We start from the raw sequence: 21091 nt of genomic DNA, 5'->3' as shown, positions 1-21091 counted from the left end.
TCATTACATTTACAAATTATATACTACATCATACATGCATACACAGAAATTCAAATAAAACCATATAATATGAGTATATTATATCCAGAATGTAAGAATAAATAAAAAAGGCTATAAATGATGGACCCGCAGCAGATCATATGTCAAAACTTTATTGCTGGCGCATTCAAATCACGTTAATTTAGCTTTTAAATGTTTATTGGCGCGCTTATTATTTTAGCGACTTTTACAGCACCCCAAGATTGCGTTTTTTGCTGCACTTGATTTTGATTCGACATCCATTAAAATAAACTCAACTTGTATAAACAAATCCATTACATTCACAAAACTTTCAAAAAAAAAAAAGTTCACTAAAGTTAAACTCAACCAACAATCATTAGAGTTATTGTCAACGAGAAAGAATAATTTACTGAATTTTGAATGCATATCCTCCCTTCAATCAATGTTATTAATAACATGGTGTGGTATTCTTCTACAAAACAAAATTGGAATCATAATAATAGTATCATTGTCATGGAATCATGATATTATTAAATTTCTCGAATATTAATGCACACACCGAGTTCGAGTTGCTAGTATTTCATTTGAAAATATGAAGCATACACTTATTTTTTTTATGAATATAAAGAAGATTACATTGGATAAGGGAAAGGTAGGAGTTTTAGTTGATTCAGAGGAAAAAGTAGTTAGCAAATGGAAAATCTTATTGGATTATATACCAACTACTCACAAAAGGAATTGGTACAGTTTTTTGGCGAGTCACTTTTAGTATCTATTTCTCGGAAAGAACTTCGATCAAAATACCAATCTGCAACTGCTTGCCTCATCGTCTGAAAATTGCATATACCAAATAAGTTCAGCTCACCCCAAAAGAGATATGGTACTATGAAAAATATAATTTGTTTTCCTAGATAACCACATATAGATCAAAATTGAGAAATTAAATTGAAAGAAAATCTTACTCTATTTGCAACTGTGAGACATGTCCATTCATCTGATTTGAGGACATGGTCATGAAGATAGCAAGAATGAACAAACAGTCCTCTGTTCGGAGAGTTGTGGATTCGTCGCGCTAATGTCTTTATAAACGTCCTTCGAAAATCTGAAATCACACATATTGAAAATGAAAATATTTTCATTTATTTGTTAATTGGTTCACAATTGGAGTAATGGAAAAATAGTTTACCTCTCATAATTCCTAATTCAGTAGAGCTGCAGCTCTTTAAGTTATTGGTGCAATTTGTGACTCCTCCTAGTACGAGTGATGTTAGCTGCAGGAAAAAAATAATAATATATAAATCAAACCAATATATAAACTAATTAATTAATTTATTGTTCTAATTCTTGTCATAAATCAAACTAAAATATATGATACCTGAAATCGATCAAAAGCTGATTCTAGTACAAAAAGTGGCGTTTGGATATCCTCAACCAAATATTCAGGGAAGAAGCACTAATATATGATTATGATTAAATATTAGCATCTCAAAATAGACTTAGCAAAATTAACAGAATGAGAATTTATGAAAATAGATTAACAATTCCTCACCAAACTCGACTTCCTCTTTGATGTGCACGTTGAAGGCAAGGACTTGGCCAACTTCTGCAAGCCACATTTGAAAATAAAATTTACATTTAATTAAAAGCTATGGTCAGTTTTAAATAAGTTATATAGTTATAAAATCACATAATTCTTAATTTTCTACAATTGCCTCAAAATTATTAGCAAAAGGGCTGGAAAATGGAAAACATAAAAGTTAGGAAGATTAATACGTGTGTTGTAATCACATCACCAAAAAACTGTTCCCTGCTCTTGTATCCATGGTGACCCTTTCTGTCAACAAAACATAAAATGCATTAATTGAATAATATTTCCTATAAATACATAATAAAAAGTACTTCTATGAGAAAAGCTTTGTTTAAGAATACTTATTTGATCTTACGCGTGAATGAAAAATCCAGAATCGGAAATGCACTTGACTCGAATCTCATCGGAAAACAGTTTCCGAAACTTATCGCAATGCAAGATTGTTGCTAGTCCACCCGCTGAGGTCCCTGTCAGTATAGCCTGTAAACAATAAAAAGCGCTATCAAATTTAAAGAATTAGTAGTACAAAATATCGAATTAAAGTACAAAAAATATTCATGAAAAATCTTACATTCCGAGCATTTCGCATTCCTTTAGCGAGCATTTCTTCCATCATAACGTTAAATATTCTTGCACCCCTAAACGTGAGGTTCTTCTTCAGAAACAGTAGAGTAATTAATCAAATTATACATAATCTGTGCTTTTATTATTCACTGGTCTAAACACAAAATGAAAATGAACATTTTAGTTGAGATTACACTCTAAAGAAAGGGAAAAAAAGACTTACTGCATGGCTGTGTTCAATATCCGACATAAATGAGGAACCATCACAGTAATAAATGAAAACCTTATGCCAATTGCAGAAATCTAAAATAAAAAACAAATCAAATTAGCATCCAAACCATAAAATGAAGAAGAGTCATTTGATAGATCAAATCCCCTATCAAATATTTCATTCTTATTCACTCATTACTTAGCTCATTAAACATCACTTTTATTAATTCTTGGGTAAAAAGAACATACATAACTTAGGAGGGATTGATATTTACCCGGATTAGAAGCACAATCGAAATCCAGTATCCCCGAGAAGGTGGTTTGAGAAGCCATCAAGTGACTACTCCCTAACCTCGAACTTGATCTGGCGCGACAATCGGATATATGGTTACACCATCCACCACCCTAAAAGTTCAATAAAGAATAAAAGTAACCATTTTCAATAGGATACAAAAAGATGGAAACATAAGCTAAAAACAGAAAAATAGCAAATGATTTACCACCAAATAAACTATCCAACTATGAGATCCGGTTCCGAATCCCTCAACGTACGAGTAAGCCGGTGCACTTCCGTCTAGACAAACTATACCAAAACAACAAATTATGTCTTTTCACATTATTTGATATTTATTCAATGAAATTAAGCCAAACCTGCTCCTTTCGATATGGCACTGGCGAGAAAAGTAACAGTGACATTGATATCTCCGTGGACGTGATGAATATTCATCACAACAAGAGTGAAAATCAGTAGACAAGCCATGGTGATGCATTTCATTTTCCCCATTCTTTTAAATGAACAAATCATAGTACAATCTAAAATTAGTACTCCATACAACAAAGCGTGGAGAAGATACAAAAGTAAGAAACCAATTAGGTGAATGGCAGTAGTATTAATTAGAAGTTAGTTTGAGGAAACAAGTAGATCATGAAAATGGTTGGGGCAGAGAATTAATGCCGAAATTATAATGACCAAATAAATACGAACACATGATAGGATGAAGTCATTAAATTATGTACTTATGAATAGAATCTAACTAAAAGCGAAAGGAATACTAACCCATTAATAAAATTGTTTAAATAATTAACAATAAAGTTAATTAAGCAAATTAAGCTCATAACACGTACTAGTTCCCAAAGAGTAGTGAGTACTTGAAGAAATAAAGTAGAAAATTAACACCAAATTTACAACTTGCAAGAAACTAAGGAGAATAAGATTCATAATTCAAAGAAAGAAATGGTGAATTGAGAAATACAGTAGTAGATACCTGATTCAGTTGCAGAAGATTGAATCAAATAAGAATGAGTTAGATTGTTGAAAGCTAAGGAATCAACAAAGGGGGAGAGAGTAGCATTAACAACTGATTTATAAAAAGATGTAACACATTCACTGAGTGTGAACACTAAACTTGCTAGAAATGGGAGAATAAAGAGGAGAATTCCATTTGCGCGCTCATATATATATCTTTGTTAGTTATCTCGGAGATTCTCCTTCAAAAAAGATAAGAATATCTCTGCAGATTTGATTGAGTCACGCCACCTCACCAATAACTGTGTAGGCCTAGTTTGGCTGTTTGGGATAAAATTTGGGCTTCACTCTTCATAATAGAAATAATATGGGAAAAGTAAGTAGTAGTAAATTTTTTTTGATGTAGTACTGTATAAAAGTTTAAGCGAAAAAAATGACGAACATGATAAAAATAGTTCATAATATAAAAGACAACAAAATCAACAAAACAATAAAGCAATTGTTCTATCTAAAGTACACGGAAGCAAGAAACCAGAAGCAAACAAACAAAACACATCAGAGCATGATCCGTCAATCCTCGTCCACCAAATAGTAATGCTAGTCTCATTGCCACCGAATGAGAAATTCCAATAATCATCTCATAGCAGTTATTGGATGATATTACCTATCATAACCAATTGACACGATGCTTAAAATCGAGACATCATCATACTTTAGTGTGTAATCTAGAGATAGTCTCCAACCAAATCTAGTCCAAAGCCATGAAATCCTTGTGTGTGTAAAGCAAGTCGGGCTAAGGAGCTGTCTTTTGATTGATCGGATTCCGGCAACACCGGCTTGTAGCTCTGCTGTTAGAACCCATCAACAAATTCCGTCTCATTTGCCACCATTGTTTAGAGGTGGTGATTGTTGTCAAATGAGGTGAACCTCGTTCTTCACCAACAATCGTGAAAAGATGGTGCAAGACCCCTGGAATACTCAAGATCATCATTAGCAACCTCGTAGTTAGGAATGTACCATTCCTTGCTGCAAGGAAAGCCTAATGATTCTGGTTCAATCTTGTGATGGAGCTTTGGATTGATGATATAGTTGAGGCCTTGAGTGGCAGGCCCAAAATGTAATGGCAAATGATTCATTTGACCAATGTAATGACAGTTAACGAAAATATGTTATATACACAAAAAATAAATACCGCCAAATATAATTCAAAACAATACCACAGAAATATCAAATGGGCAGTTTTTATTGAATGCAAGTAATTACAGACAGAATCCAAAAGAAATATAATTCAAAACAATACCATAGAAATATCAAATGGGCAGTTTTTATTGGATGCAAGTAATTACAGACAGAATCCAAAAGTTGGCGATTGTGGCGCTCCAAATTATCGCCAAGGTTGCGTGCTAGAAAAAAGAATTTCAAAAATTATATATCTCAATTTACTACACACTGCAGGAAACTGGAAAAGGTTACAAACAAAGGGATAAATAAAGGATGGTATTCATGAGAAGTCACTTAGTTGGCCATGTAGCTTGAGCTGACATTATAATGCCTACAATGACTCCAAACAATCCAAGTGCACTGCCAAAAATCTCGATGACAAGGATCTTAACAAAAAGAGTCGAGTTTTGGGCATCAGATAGTGCACAGCTGCTGCCTATGATACCAACGCATAGCCTTCATGAAAGCAAAAGAGCCACAAAGGGGGGAATGTGAGATGAAATTGCTCTAAAATACTAGTATAAGTTTATCTGATTTGACTGTTTAGAAATTACCCGCAGACAAGGTTAGCAAAGCCCACGATAATTCCAGATGCAAATATGGCATAGCCAGCTCTCATGGATTCAGGGTCATAGATCTTTGCCTTAGGCACACTATCAAGCTTTGTTTGTAGAATGATAGCAACAATGACTCCATATATAGCAACAGCCTCACAGAAAATGACACTGAGAGGAAAACATCGGAAAGAGGTCAAGTTATATCATCGTTAATACTAACAAACAGACACGAATAATTAAACTTTCATCTCCTCAAGTGCAATGTCAGCACGCACAAAGAGTAGATAACCTCCATAGATGACGATAAATATATGGAGCAACAACAATGAGGTTAATTAAACAGCTATGCACATAAACTCTTGATTAAGCAGTATGAAAGAAGTGTTTATGAACCAGCAAGAAAAGCAGGTAAATCTCATTCTTGTAGACTTGTCTTAATCTTATACTCCTTATAGTGTTTTTCATCACTGTTTTATTGTCCTTCACTGAAGAAAACCAAAGAGTAACTGGTAAACAGAAAGAAAAAGAGCAAGGAATATCCTCATAATGACTAGGAGACAATACATCCAATGTTCACAACTCTCCCACCTCACATTCTTAACACACCAGATTCAAAAACTTGAGAATAATGTGGCAGAAATAATCGTAATTCTAGTTGTTTCCAGGATTTGACAATCAAGATAATCCATGATTTCTAAAGATTGGATCTTCTTTAAGAATTAAGAAATATATTAACCCTAAGGAACTAGTGAAGATTGGATCTTCACTAGCAACTCGCCCTCAATAGGAATTTATCAACAGCTAGAGAAGCTCATTTCGATTATAAATTGAGCCACATCGTCAGGCGTCAAGCTAATTGTGTAACACACCCAATCCTCATCACTTCGGTTCACTTTTTATAAGATGCAGATACCGTACAAGTGTGAATTTGAGATAGTTTTAACGGATCGGCTAGGGGAAAAATTCCATCAAAAGTAAGACATCGGTAGATCAAAATCCATCTCAACCGATACAAGCATACCTGATTAGGTTTTTGGAGGTAATGCGAGGAGCTTTGATGGCAGCACCAATTAAACTACTCCCCGTTATGTAAATTCCCCTAAAATGAACAAAAAATCACCAATTTAAGACGGAGATCGCACGAAGTAAATAAACAGTTGTCATACATCGCAGAGATAGATGAGACCAAAAAACACGGTAATTGAAGAGATACCAGGCGGCGCCGAGGACGGAGACGCCGATGGAGATGGCGATTCCGATGGCGGAGAAGGTGTAGGGAGAGATCCGAAGCAGCGCCTGGCCCCAAGAGCTCGATGAGGTCACCATCGTGCTGTCCATGCTCAAGATCGGAAGATTTTCTCAGATCGAAGAAGGAAGAATAGATTTAGAAGGAATTATTGGGCTATTTCATTGGGCCCAGATTTGTAATCCAGATTATAAATACTCTGATTAAATGGATATTTCACAATCTGAATTTAGTCCAACCCAATTTGAGACAGATGTTCGTTAATGATAATAATATCACAATTTTGTGTGAGATTTCGTTAATGACTTGCGCACTCAATGTAATCTACTTTTTGTGTGAGATTCCGTTAATGACATGGTGCACAATTTTTCGATGATCGTTATCAAACTTCTTTGTTTATCCATTTTGGCCCGAGTCGCATCTTATATGAGCCAACTCAGTGTAAGTTGTTAAATCAAATGTAAATCAAACTTTATGCACGAATTATACTTTAAAATGTCTACCAACAAAAGGATTACTTTACTTAATTTATAAAAACTTACTAGTTCATAATAAGAATCTTTTAACAAGACTGGTGATTGTGTAAATACGTAGAAGGAGGGGCAAGTTAATCATACAGATATAATACTAAATCTAATTAATTTGGGGATGGTCCGAGACAGAGGGCATAATACTAAATCTAATTCAATTAAACTTAGGTAAATAAAAAATAATCAAAATCATTGTTTAGTTTCCAAAAATAGAAAATACAATCCTTGTTTACGTTGGAATGACACGCCTTCAAAAAACAAAATCTTGACTTCCCTTACTCTATATTTCATCCAAAACCTCAACTTGAAACTCAAGCAACTTTTAACACGCGCATTTGTATCAGATTTGAAAATCAAGATTTCTGATTCCACCTTCTAGCATTTGTTTATTGAACAGAGCAGAGCTTCTTGAAAAATCAATGGCTGCTCATGTCCGAAACAACACCAACACCAACACCAACACCAACACCGATGACGGGTTCGCCCTTTTCCGCGGAAGAAAGACTGCTTGCAAATCCAAGGCCCCAAAAGGAATTGTCATCAAGAAAACGATTAGTGTTTGGCCTGAAACCATGTGCTCGCACAATGGGAAGAAGCGGAAGTTGCAAAGTAGTAGTTCAGAGGAAGAATTGTGCAACAAAAAGGGACGGATTCCTCTTCCTGATTATCCAATTGTTGGTGGCTACGAATGTTTGGGGAAGATCAGTTATGGCTCGTGTGGTGTAGTCTACAAAGTTCAACACAAGCTTACCTCCCAAATATGGGCTATGAAGAAGCAGTTTAGTGGTAGTGGTCTGTCTGAGATCAGCATCCTTCAATCTCTCGACGGCAAACATCCCTCCATCGTCGGATTCAAGGAAGTCGCGGTGGATGCTCACAGAGGCCTTTACTTGGTGATGGAGCATATGGACTTTGATTTGAGAGGATACATGGCCGAAGAGGTCCTCCCAATTCCTCAAGTCAAGATGTTGATGAAACAGTTGATCCAAGGCGTCAACTTTCTCCACCAACACCGACTTCTGCATAGGGATCTCAAGCCCTCCAACATCCTTGTCAACAAAGGAGGTGAGTTGAAGATATGTGACTTCGGGTTGGCGATGAGGTTCGGGGACAAATCTGAGTCCACTGTGGGGACATTGTGCTACATGGCGCCGGAGCTGCTTCTTGGAGAGAAGAGCTATTCGTGTGCGGTGGATGTGTGGGCGGTGGGATGTGTGATGGCGGAGTTGTTGTTGAGGAAAGTGCTCTTTAGAGGGAAATCCACGGAAGATCAGTTGCACGAGATATATTGTATTCTTGGTCATCCGGATAACAACAATGTTGATACTACAATTTCATCGGCAAAGTACATGCTTTCTGATGCTGGATTTGATCTCCTAAAGGGGTTGTTGACTTGTGATCCAACCAAGAGAATCACATCACAATCTGCTTTGAATCATGCTTGGTTGGCTGATGGATTGACTCCTACTCAATACATGGAGAAACCCAGATTCTGTCTCTCTTAGTTGGGGAGTATAGTGTAGTTGCTTAGCTAGCTACTAACATTCCATGTTCTTTTGGTAAATATAGCCATAATTTGTAAATTTGTTTAAATATAAATTCAAGAATCCTATTTCTTTCCATATTTGTTTATTTTCCTTCAATCCTCACCGAGAAAATCTTAATCCACCTTATCTTTATTATCTCTCTGTGAACTTTCTTCCTCTGCTTAGTTCATAAAAATTGAATCATTTCAATTTGTCTTTGCCTAATAGCTGTGAGAAAGTCAGAGGGGAAAGGGATTGCAGAAATGCAAGCTGTTTTACATTGAAAAACTGTAGTTGAGGAAATTTTGAGTAGTTGATAAAGCTGTTAGTTTTGTTAAAAAAAAGGTTATGGAGTTGCTGTTTGTTCTGTGTTATGGCTGAGCTTTGGGAAAGTGTGGTTGTCTCAGTTCTGTTTTGGGGGTTTGCTGATCAGGTATTAATTGTGTTGGTTTAATACTACATATATTACTGTTAGAAAATCTGTGTTTGTATACTTAGTTTCCATTAGTAATTTTGGGGTGCTGCTTATTGTTAGTACAACTTTTTCACCTGAAGACATGTGTTGCTGTCAAAGATTCTGCTTTTAGTATCTTCCATGAGTAATTGAAATTTTTTTCTTTTGATATGAAACAATTTAACAGATTAGCAAATGCTTCATTGATAACTCCATAGTATGTCTCGTCTTCGTGTTTCATGGTGTCTGAGCTAGTGTTGTTTATGAAAGTGATAAGTTTTTTGCCTAAAATCAAAGATATAGCTTATTTGTTGGTACATTAATCTCTGTCTGTCTTGCTGTTGTTTGCACGGTCTAGATTCGGATGTTTGAACTGATCTCAAGGGATGTTGCCTCGTTCTTTTACCAAATCGGTTGTCTGGATGTATTGTTGGTGAGGTTGAGTCAAAAATTGACACTGAAGTTGAACAAGTATAGTACTAATAGATATTCAAAATCTTTGAAGTTTACAAATTTGTGCTATGGCTAGTTACCAAATCAACTCTGTCCAAACTGTCTGCTTTGTAGTTACTCTTGCTTTTGCAATATGTAAAGTTAGGTGCTTGGTCTTATAATTTTGCTCCAAGTCCTTAACCATGTGCAGTGCTCTTCCAACTTGATTGAAACTTTGTGGTAATTATTCCATTTCATCTTCCAAGATTCATATTAAACATTTTAAAATTGTCTAATTTCAATGAGCATTTACATGAATTGCTAACACCAAGGGTCTCTTGGTGAATACATATTAAACTTGTTGTCTAACTCTCCATCCCATAAGCCTTTGAGAAGGAAAACATGTTGACTATGTGATCATCCTGGATGCGGCTGTCGCGTGGGTTGCAGAGGTTGGCGCTGGTGTGGTGGTTGAGGTTCTTCTTGATTTCGTATGAGCAGAAGGTTTCCTCCAGCCCATTGTAGCATCGTCCTCGTCTTGGAGAATGCTCCTCTTCACTTTCCCAATATGATCAACAACTTTAGAAGCCATAAACTACTAATCCAATCCCAGTCAATACCGCTAATAAACAAATCTTAACTCAACCAAAAAAACAACCTAAAACTCACTTTAAAATAATTTCCAGCCATTACAAAAATGTCAAGTTCAACTAAGAATTGGACTGCACAACGAAAGCATCAACAACTCAAAAACTATCATTTCACAACATAAATGATAGTATTCACTTGGCCCGCGCTTGGAGCCGGCCAACGTGAGCTCTGCTTTTAGGCAGCCGGAAAATTCCATTTCTGACGAAATGCTTCCCATATCCATTGACATTTGCAAACTGCCTGAATTTGTAATTTTTTTTAAAATTTTCGTGTTTGAGAGAATAGAGTGCAATATAGAGCGATTTTGATTTGCCATGTCGATTTGTTCATTTGTTGTGATGGAAAGCGTGTTTATGATTTTTAGTGAAGTGTGAAGTTTATTTTTAAAACTACTACTTGATCTCCAAATTATAGATATCACAAAATAGCAAAATAAGTTATTTATTGACAAACTGAGGAAATAGTACTATTTTTAAATGTGATTTATTTCTTACTCCAATTTATTGTTGACTATTCGTGTACCTTTTTAATTAAGTTGTTGGTTTTCTGTGGTTTGTCTAATGAAAAATAGATGTACATGAGCTATGAAATTACATCGATAAAAGTTTTTAAGTGTAATAATAGAATCCTACATGGTTTTCATCACATATAAGTTATAAACATTAAACAAAATAGTGTGCTTGGAAATTAAATAACAACAGTTCAATACTGTTAATTCACTGCTTAAAACTCAGCATACTAAGCACTCTTACGTTGTTACATGACAATACATTAATGACAATCTTAAAAAAAACATACAAACAATTCTCACGGCCGCTCTAATGATACATTTAAAATTAAACTTACTAATTCAAAACATATAGAGATTAATCAAGGTGGTGAATTAGACATTTTATCCTTCTTAATTAAGGGCAATGCAAAGCTACTCCTCATTGGAAAGTCCCTTGAGAAGGTCCTTTGCATGAAGCCCAACACCATTTGCTTCTGCCCTTTTCATCACCCTCAGCCTTTTGCATGAGTTTGCAAACATCCTACAAATAAATGCACACAAACTAGGTTTAGAACCCATCACCCTCAACATGTTTAAAAATATATATATATATATATATATATATATATATATATATATATATATATATATATTGATACGGACTTACCAATCAGACATCAGGAAGTGCAAGCCCAATCAATGAGCGGACCAGCCCAAGGGCGCGACGAACCAGAGCCCAGCAGGCCCTCGAAGGATCCACGACGGAAGAGCCCAAGACCGGTGCGGAACAGGCCAAGACCTAGCAAGTACAAAGACTATGTTTCCCACTGAATGTATCTAGTTGTTAGGATTTGCTGATTATTTTCCTTCAGTTGAGAGTTGTTCGTTAGATTAGATTGAGTCAACTCCTCCGGTTTTCTTCTTGGTTCTTTCCCGAGCCGTAAGTCCGAACCAAGTAGGGGGAGTTCTATAAATTGTAGAGCTCCCATAGATCGAGTCATGATTGAGAATTAAGGAAATAAACATTCTTCTTTCTCAAACCCTGCTCTCTGCTCTCCAGATCCTAACTCCTCGTTGGGAATACACTAATCTTGTTCACATTCCTTTACTCCAAATCGATCTGATAAGACTTTTGGTTTTATCATCTGGTGCTTATCATTTCGACCTCATCCTATTTCACACTATGTCCTCATCCACTCCTTCGACAGACGATGTGTCCGCGGAGTATTCGATCCAAGAATTGGGTCAAATGCTGTTCGATGTCAAAGTCCGGATGGCGAGCACCGAAAAGAAGATCATGTCCAACCGCTTTGATCACGAAGCATTCACACGCCAGCAAGCCCAGGTGAATAAGAGTTTGGAGGATCATCTTTCCAAATTACTTACCGCTGTCGACAAACTGGGCACAAAACCACCTGACACACCGTCAACTCCGGCTGCCCGAGGGTGGAAGATACCGGCCTCCATCACTCTCAAACCTATCACGTTCGACCCCGATACGTGGCCAAAATTGAAGTTTGACCCGCCACGCTTCGATGGTGACAACATCATACGATGGATAAAACGGATACAGAAATATTATAATCATTCCTTCACGCCTCTTGCTGACCGCCTATATCTCACAGAATTCCTGCTTGATGATGCCGCTGCGGAATGGTTTGGGTATTGGGAGGAGAACAATGATAAAAAGAACTGGGATAATTTTCTACTTGACGCCAAGCTGAGGTTCGATCCCGATCTTTACGAAGATTATGTTGGACAATTGGCTACTCTTCGGCAAACAGGATCGTTGGACGAATACCTGACGGCCTTTGAACCAGTGCTGCAGAAGGTGGGTAATGTGGGAGACTCAACGTTGACATCACTATTCATTGCAGGCCTTTCACCATCACTGAAGGCAGAATTACTTACACGCCGGCCAGCATCCTTGTGCGACGCCATGGCTTTAGCACAACAACTCACTGCTTGTCACTCAGTTTCGGCAGTAAGCACGCCAATTACCAGACCATCTACTGAGTCCCGGGATGCTAAACAGACCACCAAGTATACCCCGCCTCATGCCAGACCAGCGCATACCCCTGGACGTAACAACCGTGAGGGTCCCCCAAAAGACTATCCTATAATCCGGATTTCAGCGGCGGAAAAGGCAGAGAAAGTCAAACGAAATGAGTGTTTTTACTGCCCAGAAAAATACTCCCGCTCTCATGTTTGCAGTAAGAAATTTTATGCTTTGATGGGGGAGGATGACGTTGAAGAGATTCCACATACATCTGAGAGATCTGATTCGGAGGAAGACGCAGAAAATATGGTTATTACTGGTGACGTATCAACGATCCATGTTATTGGACCCAAGCTCCGACCACGCTCGATACGATTGACAGGAAAAATTCATGGTTCACGGGTATCGGTATTGATTGATGGCGGAAGTACCCACAATTTCATTAAACCGGCTGTTGCAGAACAACTAAGTCTACCTGTTCATTCCGTGACCCCATTTCGTGTGTTTGTTGGGAATGGCGCGTCCTTACGCTGCAATTATGCCTGCTTAAGCACTCCGATTTCATTGCAGAGCCATTTGTTTGCTATTGACCTCTTTAGTTTGCCTGTGGAAGGTCCCGACATTATCCTCGGTGTACAATGGTTGCAGGATTTAGGTGATGTTACCAAGAACTATCGGACTTTATCTATGAGGTTCGAATGGGAGAATCGCCCAATTATGTTGCAAGGTGAAGCCCAAACACCGCAATCAATTTCTTATAATGGGCTGTTTGCTCTAATGGAACGGGACCCAGAAGTGGAACTCTATGAAATTGTTCCTGTAGATGACCACCCAACTGCTACCCCGGCTGGTCAGCAGATTCCTTCCCAGCTTCAGCTGATTCTGGACGACTTCACAGCTGTATTTGATATCCCGACAAGTCTACCTCCGGCTCGTCGGTGGGATCACCGAATCCACCTACCATCGACAACAAAACCAGTCAACGTGAGACCATATCGGTATCCGTATTTTCAAAAGACGGAAATCGAACGCCAAGTCCGTGAAATGCTTTCTCAGGGTGTTATACAACATAGCACCAGTCCATTCTCGTCGCCCGTGCTTCTAGTTCGAAAAAAGGATGGTAGCTTTCGATTTTGTGTTGATTACAGAGCACTCAACGCCGCTACAACGCCAGACCACTTCCCTATCCCGACAGCGGATGAACTGTTTGATGAGCTACACGCTGCGAAGGTATTCTCGAAACTGGACCTTCGTTCGGGATACCATCAAATTCGTATGCATGTAGACGATGTCCACAAGACGGCTTTTCGTACTCATGATGGCCACTTCGAATTCTTAGTGATGCCGTTCGGTCTTACGAACGCCCCATCCACCTTTCAAGCTGCAATGAACGCAATATTTGGGGAGTTCCTGAGAAAATTTGTCATCGTCTTCTTTGACGATATATTGGTCTATAGTTCCGACATCGGGCAACACCAAGATCATCTCAGGCGCGTTTTGTCTATCCTCCGTGACAATTCCTTTTTTATCAAGCGTTCAAAATGTGCTTTCGGTGTCTCCTCGACTGAGTATCTTGGCCACCTAATATCAGATGGTAACCTGCAGGCAGACCCTTCCAAAATCGCCTCTATGATGGCATGGCCCCGACCATCGAACGTCAAACAACTCCGTGGCTTCTTAGGTTTGACGGGCTACTACCGCCGCTTCGTCAAGCAATATTCTTTAATTGCGGCCCCATTGACAGAGCTCCTAAAAAAGGAGGCTTTTATATGGAATGAAGCAGCCACAAAAAGCTTCGAAGATCTGAAAATAGCAATGAGTTCAACACCGGTTTTAAGACTGCCCGACTTCGCCTCCCAGTTTGTGGTGGAAACGGACGCCAGCGACCTCGGTATCGGCGCTGTTTTATTACAACACGGCCACCCCTTGGCCTATTTCAGTAAAAAACTTGGACCCCGCCGGCGACTAGCCTCTACCTATCACAAGGAACTTTACGCCATCGTCGAAGCCGTCCAAAAATGGCGACAATACTTACTCGGCCGCGAGTTTATCATACGGAGTGACCAACGAAGCCTTAAAGAGCTGCTATCTCAAGTTATTCAAACGCCGGATCAACAATTCTATGTGAGAAAGCTCATGGGTTTCAAGTTTTCTGTAGAATACAAGTCCGGTGCTTCAAACAAAGTCGTTGATGCTTTATCGAGACGCGACGAGGCTGAGTTGTCAGCCCTGTTTACACGGCCTATTCCACTCATTTTGGAGACTATTTTGGAGGAAAATTCCTCTCTGCCCGACTTGATTGCGCTGCATTCAGCAGTAAAGCAGAACACAGCACCTTCTCATATTTCTGCTTCAGATGGAATGCTATTTTACAAAACTCGGGTTTATGTGAGTCGAGACTCCAAGACTCGACGTCAGATTCTGGAAGAGTGCCATTCGTCTCGGACAGCGGGTCATCCTGGTGAGAAACGGACCTTCACTCGCGTGGCAACTTCTTTTTATTGGCCGGGTTTAAGGCGTGACGTCCGTGACTTCGTTGCTTCGTGTTTCACATGTCAAACCACGAAGTACAGTCGAGAAAAGCCTAACAGATTAATTCAGCCATTACCAATCCCAAACATGGTGTGGGATGCGGCTTCTATGGACTTCATTGTTGGCTTACCACCATCCCACGGATACACGGCAATTATGGTGGTCGTCGATCGACTCTCTAAATATGCACACTTTGGGGCATTGCGGACTGGATTTGATGCTCAACGGGTAGCCCGCCTGTTTGTCGATACGGTGGTCCGGTTGCACGGTTTTCCGGCCAAGTTACTGTCGGACCGTGATTCGATCTTCATGAGTGAATTCTGGAACGAGCTATTAGCGTTAAGTGGAACTAAGTTACAGTTTACTACTGCCTACCATCCTCAGACCGACGGTCAATCAGAAGTCACTAATAGAGGCCTGGAACAATACCTTCGAGCGTTCACGCACGACCGGCCATCCCGTTGGTTTGATCTGTTACCTTGGGCCGAGCTCGCCATGAACTGTTCCATCAACGAGAGTATCGGTATGTCACCATTTGAAGCTCTGTACGGCAGACCACCCCCCAATTTATTCCAGTCATATTCGAGGCCCTCTCACAACCCATCAGTTGCTGCGTTGCTGGAAGAACGTGAAGCTACATTGAGACTGCTGAAGGAGCGAATCGCTCGGGCACAACGATCGATGGCTGAGTATGCTAACCGGCATCGAAAAGATATTGAGTTTAATATTGGGGACAAGATTTTATTGCGACTTCAACCATATCGTCAGAGTTCGGTAAGCAAACCTCAATCGACCAAGTTGGGACAACGTTATTATGGGCCATATGAGATCACCGAATGAATAGGAAAGGTGGCATATCGTCTTCAGCTTCCAGTGGATAGCAAAATTCACAATGTATTCCATGTCTCGTTGCTTCGGCCATTTGTCAAAACCAGAGATGCGGCGGTCGACCTCCCTGAAAATTTTGATCGCCACATTCCAATGGATATCCCCGTTCGAGCTTCAGCCAGTAGGGTGGTGTTGGTGGATAAAATTCCCGTAGAACAGTGGCTGGTGGAATGGTCTTCGGTAAAGTCCAGCTCACCGACGTGGGAGCCCGTCTCTGTACTCAAATCCAATTTTCCTCATCTTCATCTTGAGGACAAGCTGGTTTCGGTGGGGAGGGGAGATGATACGGACTTACCAATCAGACATCAGGAAGTGCAAGCCCAATCAATGAGCGGACCAGCCCAAGGGCGCGACGAACCAGAGCCCAGCAGGCCCTCGAAGGATCCACGACGGAAGAGCCCAAGACCGGTGCGGAACAGGCCAAGACCTAGCAAGTACAAAGACTATGTTTCCCACTGAATGTATCTAGTTGTTAGGATTTGCTGATTATTTTCCTTCAGTTGAGAGTTGTTCGTTAGATTAGATTGAGTCAACTCCTCGGGTTTTCTTCTTGGTTCTTTCCCGAGCCGTAAGTCCGAACCAAGTAGGGGGAGTTCTATAAATTGTAGAGCTCCCATAGATCGAGTCATGATTGAGAATTAAGGAAATAAACATTCTTCTTTCTCAAACCCTGCTCTCTGCTCTCCAGATCCTAACTCCTCGTTGGGAATACACTAATCTTGTTCACATTCCTTTACTCCAAATCGATCCGATAAGACTTTTGGTTTTATCATATATATATATATATATAGGGGTGTGTTAGGGTCCTTACAGCATCTTAATGTAAAACACAGCACTAATCACAGCCCTTAGATCCTTAGATTGGATGGCTGTGATAAGCTACATTATCATACTAAAAATGTACATTATTCGCCGAGGTACATTATTAGAATGGAAATGTACATTTTAAGACTAAAACTGTACATTATTAAACTAAAATGCTACATTATTATCCGAGCTACATTATTAGTCTAAAATTCTACATCATTAGATGACACGTGGCATTAATCTAACCGTTAGATCATAAGATCCAATGGACTGCAAGTGTTTTGAGTTTTACTTATACTTAGCGTTCTGACCTGAATACATCCCTATATATATATATATATATATATATATATAGGTTTGTGTTAAAATGACAATCCCCCTTAAGGTAACACCATACCACCAATCCTAGCCAATCATTTGTACACATGGACAAATAATCAGCTGCCATGTGGCAATCATAAAAATTGCTCAAGGGTAAATTTTCGCGGACTGCAATATCCAATACGCAAGACTGCAATTTTTCTCGCCTGCAATATCTAATACGCTGGACTGCAATCTATAGATTGCAGTCTAGTGTATTGGATATTGCAGTCTAACGTTTATAATATTGCAGTCTAGTGTGGTGTCAGAGTGTCATTTTAAGAGTGTTGTAATTTTAACGCACCCATATATATATATATATATATATTTTCCATTGTGCTTTAATAGATTTAATATTATATGCTCTAGGAGTATATCAAAATGCACATAATTGATTAGTCCTCAAATGACTCTGCACCAAAGACAAGCGATAATTATTTTTTAAAAGAAAAGGTAAAAAAATGAAATTTTGGTGAGATTCTCTTGTCAGAGAAGTTGTGGTCACAATAATCATGAGTAATGATGTTTTTGACTTAGAATAGTCACTGCACAACTTTGTACTCTCAATTTCACAAACACAATTTCTTGATCTATTTTATTTTATTATTAGTTTTTATAAATAAAGTTTAGAAGACAAAATTATAACCTAAGATTAATTGCCGGTCACGCTTAGAGAATGTAATCTACTTTAATTAGTTATATCTTGTGGCCCAAATAGCCAAAATATTATTCACGACAGGTAATAAAGGTAGTATAAATAACATTAAAAACACATATTAATTATTGAACTAAGAAAAATAAATAAGTTAGAAGGACATATTCCTGGAACATCTCCAAGAAGCATCCAGTCCCCATCTTTGTCCTCATATATGGGAACCCATTCATTATTTTTTTCTTCCTCCTTCAATGCTTCCCCTGTTTACATTTCAAATCAAATTCAGAAAATTGTTTCTGAAAAACTAAATTTGTTTTCCCGGATAATTTGCAATCATTCGTTATTTATCATGTTGTAAACACATGACTCCAAAATCAAGGCTCAAACATGTACACTAGTTGGAGTATAGTATGTTAGAAAGGGAGTACAATGTTATATGAATCTCAATATCCATATAAACGACTCCTTTACTATAATATATTAGTGCAAAAACATAGAGGGATTCCCTCTGTCTACGAATAGGAGTCACGTTTTTCAATTTTAATTCGTCTGCGAATAAGAGTCTTGGTTCACTTTTACCATAAATGGTAATAGGATCTCATCTTCCACTGACTCATTCCACTCACATTTAATTTAAAATTAATATATACAAGTGGAACTCCTATTTCAATATTTTTTTTCCTCTCACTTTTTTTAACATTTCTTAAAACTCGTGCCGCTAAGAAGACTTGCAATGGCGGAAGGAGGCAGCTCCTTTGGGTTTTTTAATAATATTAAAAAGGCCATAACATTCTCGTTACTCGTGATAATTGACCAATACAAGAGGCATTGGAAACCGTATTCCATGGGTAATAGTTGGTCATTCTCGAAATTGGATTATCTCTCCATCGTTTTTCTGAGAAACGGCCAAAGGCAGCTCCTTTGGGTTTTTTTTATAATATTAAAAAGTCCTTAACTATCTCGTTACTCGTGATAATTGACCGCTACAGGAGGCATTGGAAACCGTATTCCATGGGTAACAGTTGGGCATTCTCGAAATTGGATTATCTCTCCGTCGTTTTTCTAAGCAACGGCCAAAGGCATCTGCCTTTGGGTTTTTTGCATAGTATTAAAAAGGCCATAAATTTCTCGTACTCGTGATAATTAACCATTACAGGAGGCTTTGGAAAACGTATTCCATGGGTAACAGTTGGCATTCTCGAAATTGGAGTATATCGCCGTCGTTTTTCTGATAAACGGCCAAAGGCAGCTTGCCTTAGGGTTTTTTTTATAATATTAAAAAGGCTTTAACTATCTCGTTATTCGTGATAATTGACCACTACTGGAGGCATTGGAAACCGTATTCCATGGATAACAGTTGGGCATTCTCAAAATTGGATTATCTCTGCGTCGTTTTTCTAAGAAACGCCCAAAGGCAGCTCCTTTGGATTTTTTAAATAATATTAAAAAGGCCATAACTTTCTTGTTACTCGTGATAATTGACCACTATAGGAGGCTATGGAAACCGTATTCCATGGGTAACAGTTGGGCATTCTCGAAATTGGATTATCTCTCCGTCGTTTTTCTGAGAAACGGGCAAAGGCAGCTACCTTAGGGTTTTTTTCATAATATTAAAAAGGTCATAACTATTTCGTTACTCGTGATAATTGACCACTACAGGAGGCATTGGAAACCATATTCCATGGGTAACAGTTGGGCATTCTCGAAATTGGATTATCTCTTTGTCGTTTTTCTGAGAAACGGCCAAAGGCAGCTACCTTAGGGTTTTTTCATAATATTAAAAAGGCCATAACTTTCTCGTTACTCGTGATAATTGACCACTACAGGAGGCTTTGGAAACCGTATTCCATGGGTAACAGTTGGGCATTCTCGAAATTGGATTATCTCTCCGTCGTTTTCTGAGAAACGGCCAAAGGCAGTCTGCCTTTGGGTTATTTTAATAATATTAAAAGACCATAACTTTCTCGTTACTCGTAATAATTGACCACTACAGGAGGCTTTTGAAACCGTATTCCATGGGCAACAGTTGGCATTCTCGAAATTGGATTATCTCGCCGTCGTTTTTCTGATAAACGGCCAAAGGCAACTACCTTTGGGTTATTTTTTTATAATATTAAAAAGGCCATAACTTTCTTGTTACTCGTGATAATTGATCACTACAGGAGGGTTTGGAAACCGTATTCCATGGGTAACAGTTGGCATTCTCGAAATTGGATTATCTCGCCGTCGTTTTTCTGATAAACGGCCAAAGGCAGCTACCTTAGGGTTTTTTTTCATAATATTAAAAAGGCCATAACTTTCTCGTTACTCATGATAATTGACCAATAGAAGAGGCTTTGAAAACCGTATTCCATGGGTAACAGTTGGGCATTCTCAAAATTGGATTATCTCTCCATCGTTTTTCTGAGAAACGGCCAAAGGCAGCTTCTGCCTTTGGGTTTTTTTTCATAATATTAAAAAGGACATAACTTTCTCGTTACTCGAGATAACTGACCACTACAGGAGGCTTTGGAAACCGTATTCCATGGTTAACACTTGGCATTCTCGAAATTGGATTATCTCGCCGTCGTTTTTCTGATAAACGGAGAAAGGCAGCTTGCCTTAGGGTTTTTTTTATAATATTAAAAAGGCTTTAACTGTCTCGTTACTCGTGATAATTGACCACTACTGGAGGCATTGGAAACCGTATTCCATGGGTAACAGTTGGGCATTCTCGAAATTGAATTATCTCTGCATCGTTTTTCTGAGAAACGGCCAAAGGCAGCTACCTTAGGGTTTTTTCATAATATTAAAAAGGCCATAACTTTCTCGTTACTCGTGATAATTGACCACTATAGGAGGCTATGGAAACTGTATTCCATGGGTAACAGTTGGGCATTCTCGAAATTGGATTATCTCTCCGTCGTTTTTCTGAGAAACGGCCAAAGGCAGTCTGCCTTTGGGTTTTTTTTTAATAATATTAAAAGACCAAAACTTTCTCGTTACTCGTAATAATTGACCACTACAGGAGGCTTTTGAAACCGTATTCCATGGGTAATAGTTGGGCATTCTCGAAATTGGATTATCTTTCCGTCATTTTTCTGAGAAACGGCCAAAGGCAGCTGCCTTTGGGTTTTTTTAATAATATTAAAAAGG

General features: G+C 38.6%; 3 protein-coding genes across 4 annotated transcripts; 1 reads left to right on the top strand and 2 right to left on the bottom strand.

Annotated features, from left to right (window-relative positions):
- Nucleotides 1-508: 508 nt before the first annotated feature.
- On the bottom strand, nt 509-3898 carry LOC125195937 (pectin acetylesterase 7-like). Of its 2 annotated transcripts, none has more exons than XM_048094228.2 (13): nt 3628-3898; nt 3014-3147; nt 2863-2945; nt 2638-2767; nt 2376-2455; nt 2160-2240; nt 1944-2068; nt 1774-1834; nt 1550-1603; nt 1376-1453; nt 1187-1271; nt 963-1102; nt 509-830 (listed from the first exon to the last, which is right to left on the bottom strand). In XM_048094228.2, the coding sequence occupies exons 2-13, from the start codon at nt 3144-3146 to the stop codon at nt 723-725; spliced, it is 1158 nt and encodes a 385-aa protein (XP_047950185.2). In that variant the 5' UTR covers nt 3147; nt 3628-3898; the 3' UTR covers nt 509-722. The 2 variants fall into 2 exon arrangements, with proteins under 2 accessions (XP_047950185.2, XP_047950186.1); XM_048094229.2 differs by having other exon boundaries at nt 2160-2243; nt 3628-3896.
- A 1018-nt stretch (nt 3899-4916) lies between these two features.
- LOC125195938 (V-type proton ATPase subunit c''2-like) lies at nt 4917-6799 on the bottom strand. Its single transcript, XM_048094232.2, has 4 exons — nt 6600-6799; nt 6408-6485; nt 5384-5554; nt 4917-5285 (listed from the first exon to the last, which is right to left on the bottom strand). The coding sequence occupies exons 1-4, from the start codon at nt 6722-6724 to the stop codon at nt 5120-5122; spliced, it is 540 nt and encodes a 179-aa protein (XP_047950189.1). The 5' UTR covers nt 6725-6799; the 3' UTR covers nt 4917-5119.
- A 667-nt stretch (nt 6800-7466) lies between these two features.
- Nucleotides 7467-8761, top strand: LOC125197383 (uncharacterized). The gene has a single exon (XM_048096119.2). It carries the CDS (start codon nt 7582-7584, stop codon nt 8665-8667), a length of 1086 nt encoding a protein of 361 aa, XP_047952076.2. The 5' UTR covers nt 7467-7581; the 3' UTR covers nt 8668-8761.
- Nucleotides 8762-21091: the final 12330 nt, after the last annotated feature.

The sequence above is a fragment of the Salvia hispanica genome, chromosome 4 (assembly GCF_029641045.1).
Source record: "Salvia hispanica isolate PSC_SH4W2 chromosome 4, Shi_PSC_v1, whole genome shotgun sequence".
Classification (NCBI taxonomy): Eukaryota; Viridiplantae; Streptophyta; class Magnoliopsida; order Lamiales; family Lamiaceae; genus Salvia; species Salvia hispanica.
Note: the sequence above shows the minus strand (reverse complement) of the source record. Positions and strands in the feature narration are given on the sequence as shown.